The sequence below is a fragment of the Aureobasidium pullulans genome, assembly GCF_000721785.1.
Source record: "Aureobasidium pullulans EXF-150 unplaced genomic scaffold scaffold_54, whole genome shotgun sequence".
In the NCBI taxonomy this organism is placed as follows: Eukaryota; Fungi; Ascomycota; class Dothideomycetes; order Dothideales; family Saccotheciaceae; genus Aureobasidium; species Aureobasidium pullulans.
The window spans coordinates 29,659-47,067 of NW_021941074.1; the positions used below are offsets into that span (position 1 = coordinate 29,659).

At 44.0% G+C, this 17,409-nt stretch overlaps 7 protein-coding genes across 7 annotated transcripts; 4 read left to right on the forward strand and 3 right to left on the reverse strand.

The window, feature by feature from the left end:
• Window positions 1–348: 348 nt before the first annotated feature.
• M438DRAFT_285839 (uncharacterized protein) lies at window positions 349–504 on the forward strand (the record flags this gene model as incomplete). The annotated part of the gene is made up of 1 exon (XM_029901560.1): window positions 349–504. One exon carries the CDS (start codon window positions 349–351, stop codon window positions 502–504), a length of 156 nt encoding a protein of 51 aa, XP_029754577.1.
• A 1,012-nt stretch (window positions 505–1,516) lies between these two features.
• M438DRAFT_248472 (uncharacterized protein) lies at window positions 1,517–3,175 on the forward strand (the record flags this gene model as incomplete). The annotated part of the gene is made up of 2 exons (XM_029899620.1): window positions 1,517–2,835; window positions 2,887–3,175. Coding segments are annotated over 2 exons (1,608 nt in total), but the record flags the coding sequence as incomplete, so codon positions are not given.
• Window positions 3,176–3,741: 566 nt separating this feature from the next.
• M438DRAFT_370237 (sugar transporter) lies at window positions 3,742–5,666 on the forward strand (the record flags this gene model as incomplete). The annotated part of the gene is made up of 6 exons (XM_029908170.1): window positions 3,742–3,957; window positions 4,012–4,308; window positions 4,359–4,784; window positions 4,838–5,300; window positions 5,361–5,531; window positions 5,593–5,666. The coding sequence occupies 6 exons, from the start codon at window positions 3,742–3,744 to the stop codon at window positions 5,664–5,666; spliced, it is 1,647 nt and encodes a 548-aa protein (XP_029754579.1).
• A 114-nt stretch (window positions 5,667–5,780) lies between these two features.
• On the reverse strand, window positions 5,781–6,349 carry M438DRAFT_329942 (ethyl tert-butyl ether degradation EthD). The gene is made up of 2 exons (XM_029903269.1): window positions 5,963–6,349; window positions 5,781–5,911 (listed from the first exon to the last, which is right to left on the reverse strand). The coding sequence occupies exon 1, from the start codon at window positions 6,284–6,286 to the stop codon at window positions 5,963–5,965; it is 324 nt and encodes a 107-aa protein (XP_029754580.1). The 5' UTR covers window positions 6,287–6,349; the 3' UTR covers window positions 5,781–5,911.
• Window positions 6,350–6,718: 369 nt separating this feature from the next.
• M438DRAFT_401195 (uncharacterized protein) lies at window positions 6,719–7,645 on the reverse strand (the record flags this gene model as incomplete). Its single annotated transcript, XM_029909519.1, has 2 exons — window positions 6,719–7,391; window positions 7,488–7,645. 2 exons carry the CDS (start codon window positions 7,643–7,645, stop codon window positions 6,719–6,721), a joined length of 831 nt encoding a protein of 276 aa, XP_029754581.1.
• A 397-nt stretch (window positions 7,646–8,042) lies between these two features.
• M438DRAFT_242101 (uncharacterized protein) lies at window positions 8,043–8,441 on the forward strand (the record flags this gene model as incomplete). Its single annotated transcript, XM_029899554.1, has 1 exon — window positions 8,043–8,441. A coding segment is annotated over one exon (399 nt), but the record flags the coding sequence as incomplete, so codon positions are not given.
• Window positions 8,442–8,966: 525 nt separating this feature from the next.
• On the reverse strand, window positions 8,967–9,857 carry M438DRAFT_370239 (uncharacterized protein; the record flags this gene model as incomplete). The annotated part of the gene is made up of 1 exon (XM_029908171.1): window positions 8,967–9,857. The coding sequence occupies one exon, from the start codon at window positions 9,855–9,857 to the stop codon at window positions 8,967–8,969; it is 891 nt and encodes a 296-aa protein (XP_029754583.1).
• Window positions 9,858–17,409: the final 7,552 nt, after the last annotated feature.

Here is a 17,409-nt window from a genome sequence, read left to right on the forward strand (position 1 = left end):
AGTTCGTCTTATTCTTACTATGACAACAAACCCATCGTTTGATGGAGGGGACGATTTGCAAGAGTGGCCTGCGTGCTGAGGCGTCGAGTCGCTCTTAACATCGCTTTACCTCGGTAATCCTGAACGTTAAAGTTACTCCTCCGGAGGGGTAACAACGCACAACGCCCAACACGTCTAGACTCTAGACGCTTGATACTTCGGCGCACTCGTATTACGGAAAATGTCGAATCACACGCGTGTATCAATTCTTTGCACCTCTTCCCCGTAGAGGACCTTTGTCCTGCATATGTTCCTTACGCTCCGGACCCCAGCATCGACCCTTCGGAAGCCACGTCTCATCCATGATCGATGGCTGATAGCGCCGGCAGAGAGAAGCCGCTGTCATGCCAGGTCTGCAACAAGAGCTTTGGGCGTTCTGAGCATCTCAAGCGCCACGTTCTGACGCACACGCGTTCTCGCGAGTACCAATGTCGGATTTGCCGCAAATCCTTCTTTCGGAAGTAAGTTGTGATATCGCTGGAGTTGAGGAAACTCGAGTGTCGTGGGGGCTTTGCTGTGACACACAGAGCATTCTCACAGCTTTGTCAATACAGAATGAATGCACGCACTCAGCTTCGCGCGACTGACAAATTCCAGAGATGCCCTTTCTCGTCATGAAAACACACATCTGACGTCAGGACCAAATCTACTGCAACGAGGAGGCAGAGCTTGTATCGCCTGTGCATCATCCAAAACTCGATGTTCTGGTCAAGTACCTTGTAACAGGTGTCAAAAGCGTTCGTTGCAATGCAATTACCCCGAAGCATCAATCGATCAACAAGGATCACCTGAAGGCCAGCTCAGTGCTCCCTATATAATCCATAGTACGGCCGACTCGAATCTCTTCATCAATGTCCCTCCCCAGAATATTCCAGACAGCGCGATGGTTCAGACGTCGCATGGAACGCCCGATCTTCCACGGGTAACAGCCTCGACAGTGAACTACCAAAACATCACGCAGGATCAGACGAATCACGCGGACCAGTATCAGCAGGGTGTCGATGTAACTTTCAACTCCTCGCTCATGCCCAATATCTATTCCACGATCAACTGGCTGGGCTACGAGGAGGGCAATAACTTTGAAGGGGGACCGGAACAAGATTGGCAGTATCCGGACCAATTGTTCAATTTCTACATGCCTGCCAGCGATACACACAGCATCTCACAAGTATCTCAATCGCCAGCAAACTACAGAGAAGTAGAAACCTCAGCCGGGAGTGATTGTGTGCAGCGCAATGACAATGTATCTACTCCTTGGGACATTGGCACGATACAGACGTCCATAACGGGTGGATCCACTCCGACACCTGGCGAGTTTTATGTGGACGGTGGGACTGCTAGGCTTCCAAGGATGAGGAAGCGAAGGGCCATGTCCACGTATGCGCTCCTCGATAGCCGGAGAAGAGTGTTCTCCATGGCCTTGCCGTCGGATTTGACAGTTCCGACATTAAGCTGGGAGTGGTTTGACGCAAAAGCTTACGCCACTCTGGAGTCACAGTACTTGAACATCTGTGCTTCGAGTACATCGCTTTTTGCGCCCTTCGAATCAGTCAATCTTCCTGGAAAGGCTCCCTTCGACTACCTGTGTACGCTGTACGTGGAACATTGCAATACCGTTGTTCCGTTTCTCCACATCCCGACGCTGAAACTCCGTCAACAACACTGGCTACTGAGTTTGTCCATGGCGGCAATTGGTAGTCACTATCTCAAGGGACAGGAGTCCAATACCTTTGTACTCTCGATGCATGAATTCGTTCGCCGGCTTCTCGTTCTTGCTGGAGAAAGACCCGAGCAGATGTCCCTTGACTTCGTCACACGCTATCGAGTCACTTTGCTGCATGCAATCGGTAGCACATACTGCGGCGACGAGTCTCTGAGATCCCAAGGGCTTGACATTCGATCAAAACTTGAAAGCTACTTTATGGACTATCCAGTACAATCGGAGCCTGCGAGATTGGTTCTGACAGAAGGCATAGAAAGTAATTGGCATCGTTGGAGTGAGAGGGAGTCTGGAATCCGATTGAAACATTGTACTTGGCTCCTTGACTGCATCTGGTCCTTCCAATTCCAGACGCGGACGACTTTGTCTTTTAGCGATGCTGCCATCACGCTTCCTTCCAATGACGAGACATGGAATGCATCAAGCGCTACTGAATGGTCTCAGCTCATGCAAAAGAAAGAAGATGGGACAGATCTACTTACAGCCCTTGATACATTGTACATGTCGAAAACAGTACCCGCAAGTTATGGCGAGTTCTCTCGTGTGCTCCTGATATATGGCCTTCATCGTCGATTATGGGAAGTTGAAAGCTACTACAGTCAGGTTTTATCGCATTGGAGACCTGGCAATCAACAGGGTCCTGGAGCTGGATGTCTCCCAAGTCGTCCTATATGGCCTCCATCGCTGGTGGTATTCAAGCAATGGCAGAATCTTACTTGTGACAGCTTGGATGTATTACATTGGACGGCAAACGCGACCATCGGTGAAGCAAGTGGATTTGAACACACGACAGTCTTACATCTACACCTTGCAAGGGTAACGTTACTTACCCCGATCCGTGAGATTGTCAATCTTGCAAGATACCTGGCGGGTGAGAAAGGTTCCAAGACAGAATCTGAAATTACTGCGGACCGACAAGCTGTGCAGAGATGGGCATTCCAACATCAATATAAAGCCCGTCTAGCATCCATCCACGCTGGAGTAGTCTTCTGGCATGTGAGGAGATTCTCAGCAAACGCCTTCTACGAACCAACAGCGGTAGCACATGCAGCATTGGTACTTTGGGCTTTCAGTGCGTTCTCGTCAAAGACCGCGGCACCGGTCGATTCTTCGAGCAGTCGCGACAGCTGCTCTACCTCCAGAGGTGCAACTGCTTTAGCAGAAAATGACAGCTCCGACAGCGAAAGTTCATCCGATACTATCATCTTGCTCGATCGTCCTGCAGACGACGAGATTGTGCAGGAGTTCGTGATGAATGGTCCTCGTATGAGAGCGAACATGACAGGAGTTGGCGATTTGTACGGCGAGAAAGGTCCTGAACGCGTTCTGAGGGAGGGTTCAAAGATATTGAAGACGCTCGGTTGTTGGCGTGTTTGGGAATCGTGGGCGAAAGTACTGGACCGACTGACAGGAGTATGCAAACGGGAGCGGAAGAGAGCGAGAGTCCAGACAGGACAAGAGCTCACCCATGTGATCCCAACAGTCACAGCCGCCGAGAATGTTGAAGAGTGAGAATCAATCCATCATCTTCAGATCCGATCTTGAGTCCCGCGTTCTATCATGTTGCTGAACACCTAGCTGGTTGAAGGGCAAGCCTCCGGGGGAGCATAAGACACGATGCAGGATTGACCACACCAGACCCGCAAAGTCTCGTGGTCCTAGAGGGCTCCCCTATTACCACTGCGTAATGTCACCCTCCGGAGCCAGAGCCCCGGAGGGGTCGACGGGACTGGGTTTGCCGGATGTTAATTTTGCAACCACATGCGGGGAAGCCGTTCGGACGAACCACTCACTAACGGCAAGCCATCACCTGAGCCCTCAGAAGACGACTACACAGACACAAATGGGTCTCGCACTCCTCCACACCTGACATGAGGTGTTCCGGGGGGTGATTCAATGCACAATCTATAAGACAATACCACAAGTATCTGAGGAAATGATCACCATCATAGCACAACAACCATCATATTTGCATTCCAATCATGGCTTCTCACGGCAATGTGGTTCATGAGGCAGCAACCTCAACAGCCAACATGGAAACCTCAGAGTTCCGCGATCTCATCACGCAGGCGCAAGCCAGTGCTGATGCTGACTCGAAATTGTCTGTTATGGAGGCGCTCAAGAAACACAAGAAAGCAGTGTTCTGGGCCATGATCCTCTCGACCAGTCTAGTCATGGAAGGATACGACTTAGTCATCGTAAGGGATTCCCTTATTTGCCCCTCACAAAACCTTTCACTCACCTCTCTATAGATCAACTCGTTCTATGGCCAACCACAATTCCAACGGAGATTTGGTGAGAAAGTCGGCGATGATAAGTGGGCTATCTCAGCTGCTTGGCAGTCTGGACTATCCAATTCGGCTGTTGTCGGTCAGTTGATTGGCCTGGTTTTGAACACCGAGTTTCAGGATTCCTTCGGATCTCGTAACACCATGATGTTCTTCATGGTTTGGCTGATTGGCGCGATCTTCATCCCCTTCTTCGCTCCTTCTCTGCCTGTTCTTGCAGTCGGAGAAGCTCTTTGCGGCATCCCATGGGGTGTTTTCCAGGTATGTGTTCTGCACTTCATTGTCACGACTAGAACTAACCATCGATCAAGACTCTTTCAACATCATACGCATCTGAGGTTGTACCGACTGTCCTTAGACCCTACGTTACTGCCTATGTCTGTATGTGCTGGGGTGCAGGCATCCTTCTATCTTCCGGTGTCGCACGAGCGTGTATCACTCTCAATGGAGACACCGCTTGGAGACTGCCATTCGCACTACAATGGATGTGGCCTGTGCCTTTATTTATACTCGCATACCTTGCTCCCGAGTCGCCCTGGAACGCCGTAAGACGTTATAAGATTGATCTGGCAAGAAAGAGTCTGCAGCGTCTGGTTGGCAAGAGCCACGATCAAGCTCATGAGGTCGAGTGCAGCTTGGCATATATTGTCTATACCACCGAACAAGAACAAGCCGAGACAGAGGGAGCTAGACTCATAGATTGTTTCCGTGGCACCAATCTCCGCCGAACTGAGATTGTGAGTACAGATTCTCTCCGGTGCGTCAAAAGAGATTTCTAACATCTCACTAGAACTGTGTCGTTTGGGCCGCCCAAATCCTTTGCGGTAACGCTATTCTCGGTTACAGCGTCGTCTTTCTGGAAGCTGCAGGCTTCAGTCCTGTCGCAGCGCTTGATCTGAACATTGGTCTTTCTGCTTGCTACATCGTCGGCGGCATGATTTGTTGGCTTCTATTCCCTCGCTTCGGTCGAGCTACGATCTACATGACTGGTCTGACTTTCATGTTCTTCTGCCTCGTCGCAATCGGTGGCCTTGGATTTACTACCAGCAAGCATGCTGAGATGGCTATTGGTATCCTTCTTATCGTCTCTACACTTGCCAACATGATCACCATCGGACCGGTCTGTTACCCAATTGTAGCAGAGACACCTTCTGGAAGACTTCGATACAAGACCATCACCATCGGAAGATTCGTGTACAATTTGACCGGCATTTTCTCCAACAGCGTTACACCTCGGATGATATCTTCATCGGGTAAGCATTCCCACTCCCCGCTGCGGCTTCGAAACGTCAGACTGACTCCTTCAATCACAGCATGGAACTGGGGAGCCAAAGCAGGTCTCTTCTACGCCGGCACAAACTTGCTCTGTAACATCTGGTGCTGGTTCCGCCTTCCTGAGACCAAAGACCGCAGTTTCGGCGAGATTGACTTGCTCTTCGAGAACAAGGTTCCGGCTAGACAATTCAGAACTACTGAGGTCAACCGTAAGTTGTGATCACTTGTGTTGGGAGTCTGAGTCACATATGCTAACCAGTGTTTGTGCAGAATTCTCTACCAACCAGATGATCCTCGAGATCAAGGAGAAAGAGAGTGCTGTCCATGTCGAGAGGGTCTCATGATTGTTAGGCTCAGAATATCTTTGCGCGCGTCAACACGGGTTATTAGTGGGGGCCTGAGCGACCCCTTCCACAACATGCTGTTTCACCTTCAAAAGATGGGTGTTGGGCAAATGTGTTCAATGTAACATTCAAACTCGAAAGATTATGTATTCAGACAAGCGATTGTTGTGATTTGCCTACGATCGCGAGATCCGATAATCACACCTTCGTAGCTACATATCTGGGTGGGTATCTCCAAGTGACGCCTAATGTTGTCAGTGAGCGGCTGTGAAGGCATGCAGGTGGGGTTGACCGACTCATCCAGAACCGACGACACTACCAAAAAGAAACACCGGAGGCTTATTACTGAACTTAGGCACGTCCGCCATGATAGCTCCGGCTTCAGGCCCCTTGAACGCCTCTTCCAGCCGCTCCGCCGACTTCCAAAAGACGTCCGAGCCAAAGGCGTACAGTGGTGCAGAGCCGTCGGGTCCGGGAGCAAATTCCCTGACGTTCCAGCCGGTGACGCCATATTTGGCCCAGTCCTTGAGGATCAATGGCATGTGGTGTTTAGTGTAGTATTCGATGTCATATTGGGCATTAGCGTCATTGGGAAAGACGACGGTGACGATAAAGGACATTTGATTGAGTGGTTCAGGAAATGAAGAGAAGAGGTAGCTGTGATTGTTGAATTTACTTCTGCGTCTTTGACGCAAGAGCGACAGCTTTATATCCCTTTCTAAAGATCTTGTAATAGTTGTAAAGGGCAATGTTTGGAGTGCTCGGTTAGGGCTTATGTCAACACTCATCTGGCTCGGGCCGAGAATGTTTTCGGCCGAAGAAGTGTGACGGATGAACACTTTTCCCCTTGCTGACTAACGACATCACAATCTTTGAGTTTCGAAAAGTCTTCAGTCTTGCTTCTTGTTATGTTGAGCGAGGTTTGTAAGGGTTGTCCTAAATCCAAAGCAATGTTCGATCTCGCCGACAACGAACAATCCCAAGTTCTTGCACGCAGGTTCGTTACTCGTCGTCTAGGTAGCAGAGAATCAAGCGTTGGGTATGTCATCCCTCTACGTAGATTGCTGAATTGGATCGCACTGCAGAAGTTCTCCGACAACATCAGCAGCTTCAGCAATTATCACTCTTGTGATTTGGTCAAAATGTTCTCGGTCGGTAGCGAGCGAACGTAATCTATCCAGCCATAAACGCCATCTTTCTTTCGTCAGACCGTCTTTTCGCGGCCACAGTTCCGTTTCCTCCTCGATTGCTGCAGTCCAATATCTACGCAAGGCTTCAGAGTCTGTCTCCCACAATGTTTGCGCTCCGTCTCGCAGCCAAGTAGCCGTGACACGAACATCCAGCGCCCAAAGCTGGTCAGACGAGATCCTGTGCGGTCCAGCCTGTTGAGGTTTGGCTTCGCTGCGCTCAAGCACGTCGCGACAGGCGTTGAAGACACACATGGTAAGTGCTTCTTGACGTTCAGCGTTTGTAGCTTTCAATTCGGCGGCGGAGAAGTTGCAGAAGCGAAGGAAGTACGTAGCGACCGGACAGTCTAGACTTGGGGCTCCCGAAGCCCGCACGCCATCCCAGTCGCGCCAGGCCTCGAGAATATCATATGTTTCGCGCCACTGGCTGTGATAGCCTGGCAGTAAAGACCAATGGATTCTACCATCTCGTTGGAGATGACTGCGAAGGTAGGATTCAATGTTGGACCCCAAACGGACATTGGCGGGCGTGGTGGGGCTTTAAGCTTTTAGATGGCCCAGAAAGATGAGGAGAGCAGAATGTGAATCTGGATGGGTAACGACTGTGGTAAAGAAAGCATCCCAAAGTTCGTACAGCTTTGTGTTCGGATCGGAAGACACCGTGACGGTCTCAACAATCTGGTCAGCTATCTCGTCCAGGGCGCCTAAAGATGTCGAAGTGAACACGGAACTGAATGTGACCAGAAACGGGTTTGGTGGGTTGTCACCGGGGATATCGAGAATGCTTGTCATGTCAAATGCAGAGTTGATCACCGACCCGAAGTGTGCGGCGGGTCGAAGGCGACGTCAATTTCGGTGAGAGCCAACAGAGCCCAAGTCCCGCATGATGAGTCACCTAATGCTAGCAATGTATCAGGTGCGAGCATATGCATGAGACAAGGCCATTCGTGCTTGTGCAACATGTTGGTTGGGCAGAAATGAGCGAGGGAGCAGACGTGGTGAAAATCCCGGGCGCAGCTGCCTTGCGTGCATCCCCACAGTCTTGCCGATCCTGGCTACCAATACGCCAAGCATCAAGCTCATTGTGTCATCCGTTGACAGCCTCTATCTATCGTCTTCTCATTTTTTACTTGGACCGACCATGGTTGACCTGCAAGAATGGATTCAGACCCGCGCTCAACGAGTCCGAAATCCTTCGCGCCGAAAGCCCGACATGGAGACAGAGTCCAACAAAGCCGATAAGCTCGAGCGACAGCTTCAAGAGGACAACCACAAGACGTGGGGCTGGGTCATCTACCGCTGCACCTATTCAAGCGACAAGGACTGGATGAGTTTCATGTCGCGCCTCAACTTCCACATCCAGGAGTCGTTGAAACTGCATAATGGACTTGACATGTTGGAGAGCCTTGACCATCACGTTTTGGAGGATAGAGCTCTGTTCGAAGCTGCAAACCCCATCACGGTGCGCGAGCATTTTAGGGAATGGGTGCAAGATGCTCCACAACGCGAGCAAGGAGGTCCGGCAATGCGATCTCAGCGGTACAACTTTTGCGTCCACGTCGATGAAGAGGCATTGCAGTCCGTTATCTCTGAACCACCTCCGCCGACAGATCTACTGAGCACAGGCTATGTCAACCTGGTCTGTTTGGAGATGCTGGGAGGCGTTCGGGCTGAATTCGAAACTGGGCAACGGGAGCTTGATCGTTGTTGGATGCGCGTCACCTATCAGCATCTCATGCCCACGTGGTACAACCATTTCCGAACACAAGGCTCTTGGTCCACCGAATATCGGGCACCGCCTCAGGTTGCGACTCCCTGAATGCTCTGAGGATGCGTGTTTATAGTGGGCCAGAGGACGGTGGGCTCGAAAGTCATGTCGTGAGCTTCCTGTGCGTATGCTGTGCGGACGAAGAAAAGATCCCTTGAGAAAATTCATGGTTGACCGTAACTGGGCGACACCTCGCCCGACGGTTCGGGCAAAAATGGGCTGAGATATGACCGCGACACGAACAAGAAGACCTCTCTTTTGTAAAACCGAACGCAATGTTGATTCAGGTTCAAACTTGCTATCCTTCTAGCTGCCTCGATACTCTATCTGGAATCTACCCGGCCCTCATGACAACCAGCCATCGATGGGTGACTTTCTCCTCGGACTTAAATCACTCCCAACCACAAGCCTCAATTGCTCAATCTCCTTCTCAAGTTGCTGGATGTACCCACTGGCGGCAAGCAGGATTTCTGCTTTGCTAGGCTTAGGAATTTGACCTGCTCGCGCCGGCTGAAAAGTCTCAATATGTGGGACTGCACTAGCCAGTTTTCGAAAGTGGGAAGCAAGGTTGTGGCGATAGCGTTGCTCTACTTCTGTGTGGGTTGAGCGACCCCGACGCCGCCCCCTGGTGGCTTTGTTCGGAGAGCCAGGGGCTTCGTTGACAAAAGCAGTAGTGTTGTCGAGTTCAGGGTACGCAGGCTCTCGAATAAGTGGAGGAGGTGTCAGAGGAAGAGGCACCGTTGGTTGTGGGGCGCGGATGGGTGACGTGTGTTGGGATGCAAAGGTTTGAAAACGCTTAGTTTGCGTTGTGCAAGTGTTGTTGTATGCAGCAGCCAGCAGGGAATCAATGTCGCAGTAGCCAGTCATACTGTTGATGCCAGCATCTATTGAAAGTCTGCTTGTGCGTTCATCAAGAGTCTCGCAAGAGTTCAAGCTATGATTCGTGTAAGGCAAGACAGGCATAGACTGTTGATGACGTAGCCGAGGTCTCAAAGGCTGCTTTTGCGACGCTGTATATGTGTGCGCAGGTGTGTATATATCTTCGGGACTCGGGTAGCCGAATTGCGCATAAGATTGCAACGGAGGCGAGAATTGTGATTGGAAGGCTCTCTCGAAAGGATCGTTCGGTTCGCTAGCATATCCTGAATCTTGTGGCATAGGCGACGACACCTGGAAGGCGGAAGCATTGAACTTGCATGGTTGTTGACCATATGAATCCATTGGAAGAAAGTTCATGATGGCAATGTAAAAAGCAGAGTAGAAGGTATGTAGTAGACTCAGGGAACGATGATGATCTTTTCCAAACAGAGAACCTCAAGCTGCTTTATGTGTTCTGAGATCCATATCTGAGGAGAGCTATGATACTATAACGGTTTATGATCGTGACCGAAATTGTCTTCTCAATATCGCATGCATCCTGATTGTCATGACTCAACCCGTTGTATTGTTTTGCTCGAAACAGCTTGAGCCGCTGCTTCTGTGGCGGCTTCTTGAGTGAGTTCCGGAGCACCACTCATGAGTGCATGTCTAAAGCATCCGCCGACTGGCTGACATGACTAGAATGAAGCTGCTAAAGCCATAGCCAGGTAGAGCACCTACCGTAGCCGATGTGGGATTCGACTTGAAATCTGGTCCATGAGGCAGAAATCCGAATCGGCCTGCACTGATCTGGCATATCATTGATCATCTTAGCAATGGATGTACACGAGGCTGCGAAATGTTGTAGTGAGGCTTGATGAACACGAGTTTGTATTCTTAATCCTTCGGCCTCCCCGAGGTGCAGCAGTCGTTTCAACGGTCGGCTGTTATAGGGCTATACCGACGCAGCTGAAGTACGCCACAAGCAAATATATCCGGCGTTCGGTGCGCCTAGACTTGCCATAAGCAAATCACCATTATCGAGGTGTATCACAGTTGAGAATTCTGTTTGATGACCATCTCGTCTTTCCACAGTCAAGAGATTGCGATCACGATCCGTAATGCTGAGCGCGCAAAAGCAAAATCAGTCAATTCTATGCTATAATGTTTGAGAGTGAGGCTTTGACACAAACGCTTCTCCTCGACTCCATGTTTTGAAGAAGGTCCGTTTCAAATGATGGCTTAAAACGGTCTGTCGTTCCACGCAGGCCGCATGCCCAGCCGCAACAGAGAACCATGGAAGTCGCTGTCGATCTCCGATTGGGTTTGCGATATAAGATGACCACCATAGTACGATGCAGACATGCGATGCAGAAGTTGTCCAGTCTATCAGAGCCATCTCCCTATTCCAGCCCGAGGGCGCTACAATTACGGTCTTCTCAGCTGTCCACATCAACCACAAAGTCCTCGCCCAGGCTGTCCTTCAATCTGTTCATATGCTACCATCGCCGATGCATCCTTCTGTTTGAATAGAGTGGAGATGCCGATAGGGAATTAAATGCCATAGCAATATCGCATGCGCCAGATCCCCATGTGCTGCGCTAGAATTTATAAAACCGCTACGCAAGAGAAACCTACACTTGACTAGACAGGCGATGAGATTACTACTACATGCGAATGCGCAATCTTGGTAGTGTAGTATCATGATACCTTAGTATAGAGCAAGAAAACTAGCAATTGGTATGATGCTTTGTTAAAAACTAGCAATTAGTATGATGCTTTGTCCTATAGCTCGTATTATAGAAGTCTTATAACGCTACGGTCTATCCTAGGAAGGACTCTACTTACTATATAGCCTAGCCTACTCTTCGGCTACACCTACCTTAAGTATATCGCCTCGGGTTAGAATCCTTACGACGAAGATAGCATTATTTATAACTCTTGTCTCTACGTCTATGGACCTAGGAGTGTAACACTTAACGCTTATCTAAGGACGACTAAAGATATCTTATAACCCTTTATTAATTTCTAAAGTCCAAACTAGTATAGGAGTAGTCGTAGGAGCGGTCGTAGGAGATGTCTAAAAGTGATAGAAGTATACAAGTAGTAGGTAAGCAAATAGAGCTCTTAAAACGCGTATAGAGCACGCCTCTATACCTTGCACGAGTTAACTAACTTATCGAATTAGTTAGAGGGGTAGCTACATATATACTACGTTACGTCGAATTTTGTTATAAGATCCCTACTTCTTAATTAGTAAAGAACCCCTATAAGATCGCCTTATAACCCTACGGTTCTCTATATGAGCGTAGCTAAAAGGAATATAGAGATAATTAATAGATGCTACTATCTCTAGTTAAACAGATTCGTAGAAAATCTAGGAAATATCATCTATTATAAATATTACTATGCTAAATATAACTACTCTCTACGTTAACTACCTTGGCGGCATTGAAGCGTCCTATTAATCTTCTAGTCTAGACCCTTCTAAACTAACATTAGTACTTATAAACTCCTTTACTATATCTTCTAAACTATATAAAACTTAATATGCTAATAAAGACCTTATAAGCAAGATGAATCTCCTTACTATAGAGCTTCTTAGCTACGGACAAATACGTTATAAGCTTAGTAATTAGACATACTAGGACACTACATACATAAACATCTAAGTGCTCTAAGAATTAGAGAAGTAAGGAAAGATTAATTAGAGCAAGGGTGTTTTCGTCCTAGGCACTAGTTAAGGAGGATAGATTACTATCCGTATAGCATTGCTAGCTCCTAATAAGGTAGAGCGCCTTTCATTAGAGAAATTATTTACTATTATAATCATTTACTAACGTTCTAGATATCGGGTATTATCCTACTTGGCACATCTCTCGACTTTAAATCGCTAAAGACCTATAAACTAAATTGTTAGGACGCGCCTAGAGACCTTACGCCTATAATCGAAAGCTAGAGTAAACCTATAAGCGACGACTTCTACCTAGGTAACGACTTCTCCAATTTTCTTATTAACATCGGATTTAGTAAGGATTATAACAAATCCGTTCGCGACTTTTAGCGTAACGAAATCGTAAACAACTATGTTAGTAACAAAGGTAGAAAGCGTGCTTATATAGCTATAATCAATCTTCGCGATCGTAATAGGCTACATAGAAGATTAGTAGATGTAGTATATCCTATACTATAGCTTTATAGGACTACTAATGTAGTGTACTTAGTAGCTAATGCAGAAAGGGAGATTAAGATATTTATAGATAGTCCTAATGTATAGCTTAAGGTCATTAAAGGTAGGTAGCACTTCTTATCTTTTAGTTATCTAGAAGAAGTTAATAGTGCTATAGTAGATTTTGTTATAAGGTATGCAAAGTAATAGTATTAGGGTAGTTATACTACTAATTATAGGTTATATAATACATTATAGCGCTTACGTATATAATTTAAGTACAGAATCTATAATATATAAGAAACTTAGGCGGTCTATAAATGTAAAGTGTTTACGTAGTTTTTCTTTACTTATTAAGCTCCCTACCCTCCTACCTCAGTCTCTAAATCTCTTCTATAGTATCTACTATCTAGTAAAACTAACTATTGTCCCTTTTATAGTGCTTAGAGGAATAACTATATACTCTCTCTTAACCTTAAACTCCCTATTAATACTATAGTTCCTAGACATAGCTGTCTAGGCACTAGTATACTATCTTACTTACGCGTTAGGCGTAAAACCATCATTTCCATTAAATATTACACCTATAGCCCTAGTAGCTATATTATAGGTTACTATTAAGAACTTACTAGCATCTAATTCTATATATAAAGCGTTTTCTATAATAAAGATGCGCGAGCGTGCAGAATTAATAGGGGTAATAGTAACGATATTACTGCTCTACGTAATAGTAACGCTAAAACTAGTCTAGCCGCTAAGAGAAATATTGTTAATAGCGATAGCGATAGTGCTTAGAGCATATAGAGCAATATTTACGCTATTATCTCTACTTAAAGGATCCTAAGCGAGATAATTAGGACGAGTATAGAAGCTAGTAGAGCTAAAGCTATTACTACTAATCAAGGTTAAAGGACTAATTACACCGCTATATCCTACCCTTAATATATAGATGTTAGTTAGATATATAAAGAATTATGTAATAAGTAGGAGAGTAGATTACGCGCCTTTATAATAGTAGAAGATACGTTCGATATAGAAGCTATTACTAGATTAACTAGAGTAGAGTAAGTCCTAGAGATCGCAGCCTAAGCTACTATACCCCTAGTAAGGGACTAAAGGCATAATCGCTATAAGTGTTTTAATAGTAGCGTTAGTAACAGAAGTATAATTAAAGTATTTGCTCTAGAGGTAAACCTCTTCTTACGCTATATTGTCCTAAGGAAACTCTAAGCTATAAGGGTAAGGCTTAGAATTCTAGATATCTACGCGCTATTTTATATATGCTTAGATTTCATTAGCTTAGGTAGACAAAGTAGTATTAGTAAGGCCTTTATGCTAGAGATTAAGGAGGACTTATTTAAAGTAACTTCCCTCTATAAGGCTAAATTAAGAATATCTATCTCTACTAATGCCTATATAGTTCCTTATGCTAATAATAGTGTCGTAATAGCGATCTAGGTACTACGACTAAGGTACATTAGTTAAGCTAATATAGTTCCTTATAAGTCTATAGAGCGTCTAGTAAACAACAATAGCATAAGGGTAATTATAAGATCTAGAAATCTTGTTTGCTTCTATAGCGTCCTACGTTCTACTATAATTAATAGTAGGATTATAAATACCTCTTCCCTCTAAAGTAGCATTATAGTAGAACAAACTCTTCTTAATACTAGCATAACTATCTCTATGCTTAAAGATCTAAAGATGTCCCTAGAGTATATAAGTAGCGAATTACTCTAACATTACAATCTTAGTCTTATTAGGACGACTAAGTTACTTTACTACTATAGAGATAAAAGAACTACTTCTCGCTTTGTTAGAAAGACCTACTACCTAGGCTCTTAGGTCGTTAAGGACTTACTATTTCTTCTCATTGTTGTATATAATAATACTAGGACTATAGTAGAAGTAATTAGAAGCATTATTATACTATTACTTAGAGAAGCGGAATTATCCTAGTTTATCGAGTTAGCTAGCGTTAGATTTGTAGACGTAGTAATGTACTATACTAACGTCCCTATTTACGAAGTTTATAGTAACGCGGACTTAGCTATACGATCCTACTCTAACTCTACTAGTAATGGCATAAATTCCTTTTAATGTCTTCTAAGTATTATAGAAGCTAATCTAGGTAGGAGAAACGTTGTAGATTAAGGGTGCATAATTGCTTTTAATGATCATCTTAATATCTTAATTAGTAGTAACTATAAATCTAGGTATACTAATAATTATAGGTCTCTTAAAAGTAGTAAGGCGATCTTTAACTATACGTAGGCTAGTAGAGGTAAAGAAACGAAGACTAATACTATAAGATTAGCCTAGGGTTAAGGTGAAGTTAGATAGGTTATTATAATTAGAGCTACAGTTAAAGCCTAGGGTCTAAGCCTCTATTCGATTAAGTTCTTATAATCTAGCTATTACTATCTACTAGCTAAAGATGCCTTTATACTAGAAGTTAATTAGCTATGTTATAAGATTAGCTTTAGTTATACCTATCTTTAGCTTAGACTTACGACTTTGTTAAGCCACTATTTAGGATAGTTAGGCTACGCGTTATAGTTTAGTCTAAACTACTCTAAGGGTGCTATAAGAGCATTATTAGCGACTACTAATGTTCTATACGATCGAACTTACTCTTTCCTACTAGCGCCGTTATTAATGTTAGTATACGACTAGTTAGTTAGTTAGCAATAATATATCTAGTATTAAGTAAGATAGTAGGATTACTAATAGCATAGCGCTCCTAAGTATTAGCAGCATTACAACTAACCTAGTTATCTACAAATAGTAATAGTATACCTATACTGCCGAATTAGAGATTATTGCTACCTACATTAGTTAGGTTAAAAGTTATAATAATAGAATCTTAGTCTTAACTCTATATGCGAACGACTTTAATAGGAATATCTAAGCCTATAGAACTAGTAATATTAGCGCTAGTAAGTATACTAGCTTTACTATAAGGTCTAGTTCCTAGCATAGTTACTATAGGCTTATAAGAATAGTAAGAAGATATATCTATCTAGGTATTTAATCCTTAGGTCTAGAAGCAAAGTTAAATGTCTCTAAGAAACTTTATAATTCTATTAGCTATAAAGCTTTAGAACGGTAGGTCTCTACGACGCTTACATAGTTACCATTACTAGTTTAATTAATAGTTAGTAGTAAGAAGTTAAAATTAGAATCGCTAGCGTTAATACTAGCTATAGCATTTAGACTAGTTACGACTTATGTCGTAGCATCGAGTTCTAGAGTAAAGGCGCCTATTAAGATGTTTAAATAGCCTTTAGAGCTAATAACATCCTAAGTAATTACTAGGGTAGTAGTAGCTAAAAAGGCGAATAGAGCATATCTTATCTTTAGAAGTAAATACTAGGGTAGAAAATGTTAGTAGTCGTCGACATAGCTATAGACTCTAAGCTATCATAAAGTAATGGATCTAGGCTAGATCCATTTAAATTTAGGTAGGGAAGGAAATTTTGGGGGGGTCGGATCCATTTGATTTTAGGGGGTTTAATCTGTATTGATTAGGTCGATAAATATTTGTTAGGAAAGTAGAACATTAGTAATTACTGCACTACGAAAAAAATGGCTTATTTAGATTTGTTGTATCTTACTTAGTTATAGTTGTACATTAGGGGGAGTTTTAGGAGTATTTATAGCGATAGTTAAAGAAAATGTAGGGGAGACTAATGGATATTATCTAGTATAGAGGAGCAACTAATATTATTAAAAGCTAAGAAGAAATAAAAAAGAAGAGGAAAGAGAAGAAAGAGAAGAAATAAGGGTTTAAAATTGATGTAAGGTTAGAAGAGGTGTAATGTAAGTGAAGTTTAGTAGTAGAATCTAGTGTAGTAAGTAGTCTTTAGATCATTATAAAGTCTAGAGCGACTATTATTTTGTTATATTATAATAGGGAGGAAGAGGGAGATATAGAGATGTTTTCCTAATCTTAAAAGGTAAGAAAAGGTAATAGTGTTAGTCGTTAGTGTAGAGGTGTATAAAGTTTAGTAGTAAAGTTTTAGGGTAGTAGGAGATTTTTGATAGATTATAAAGTCTAGAGCGACTATTATTTTGTCGCATTACAATAGGAAGGAAGAGGGAGTATTAGAGATGTTTTCCTAATGTTAAAAGGTAAGAAAAAGTGATAGTGTTAGTTATAGATATTAAGGTAAGTAAAGTTTAGTAGTAGAATCTAGTGTAGTAAGAAGTTTTTGGATGATTATAAAGTCTAGGGCGACCATTCTTCTATTACATTATAATAGAAAGGAAGAGGGAGTCTTAGAGATGTTTTCCTAATGCTAAAAGGTAAGGGCGTCTCTAGGGAGAAATAAATCTAGGCCAGATCCATTTGATTTTATATAGGAGAGAAATTTTGGGGGGGGGGGTCGAATCCATTTAAAAAGGGGGGGTCGAATCCATTTAAAAAGGGGAGGTCGAATCCATTTAGAAATGGGGGGTCTAATCCGTATTAATAGGGTCTATAAATACTTAGTATAAAAATAGGATATTATTAATTCTAGTACTACAAGAAAAATGGCCTATTTAGATTCTTTATAACTTGTTTAGTTATAGCTATATATTAGGGGGAGTTTTAGGAGTATTTATAGTAATAGGTAGAGGAAGATNTAGGGAGAGGGCTTAATCGTGTTTTAAGAAGAGAAGAGAAGATAGTATAAGTATTAAAAGTAAATAAGAAGATAAAAGAGCGACTATTATTTTATTACATTATAATAGGAAGGAAGAGGGAGATATAGAGAT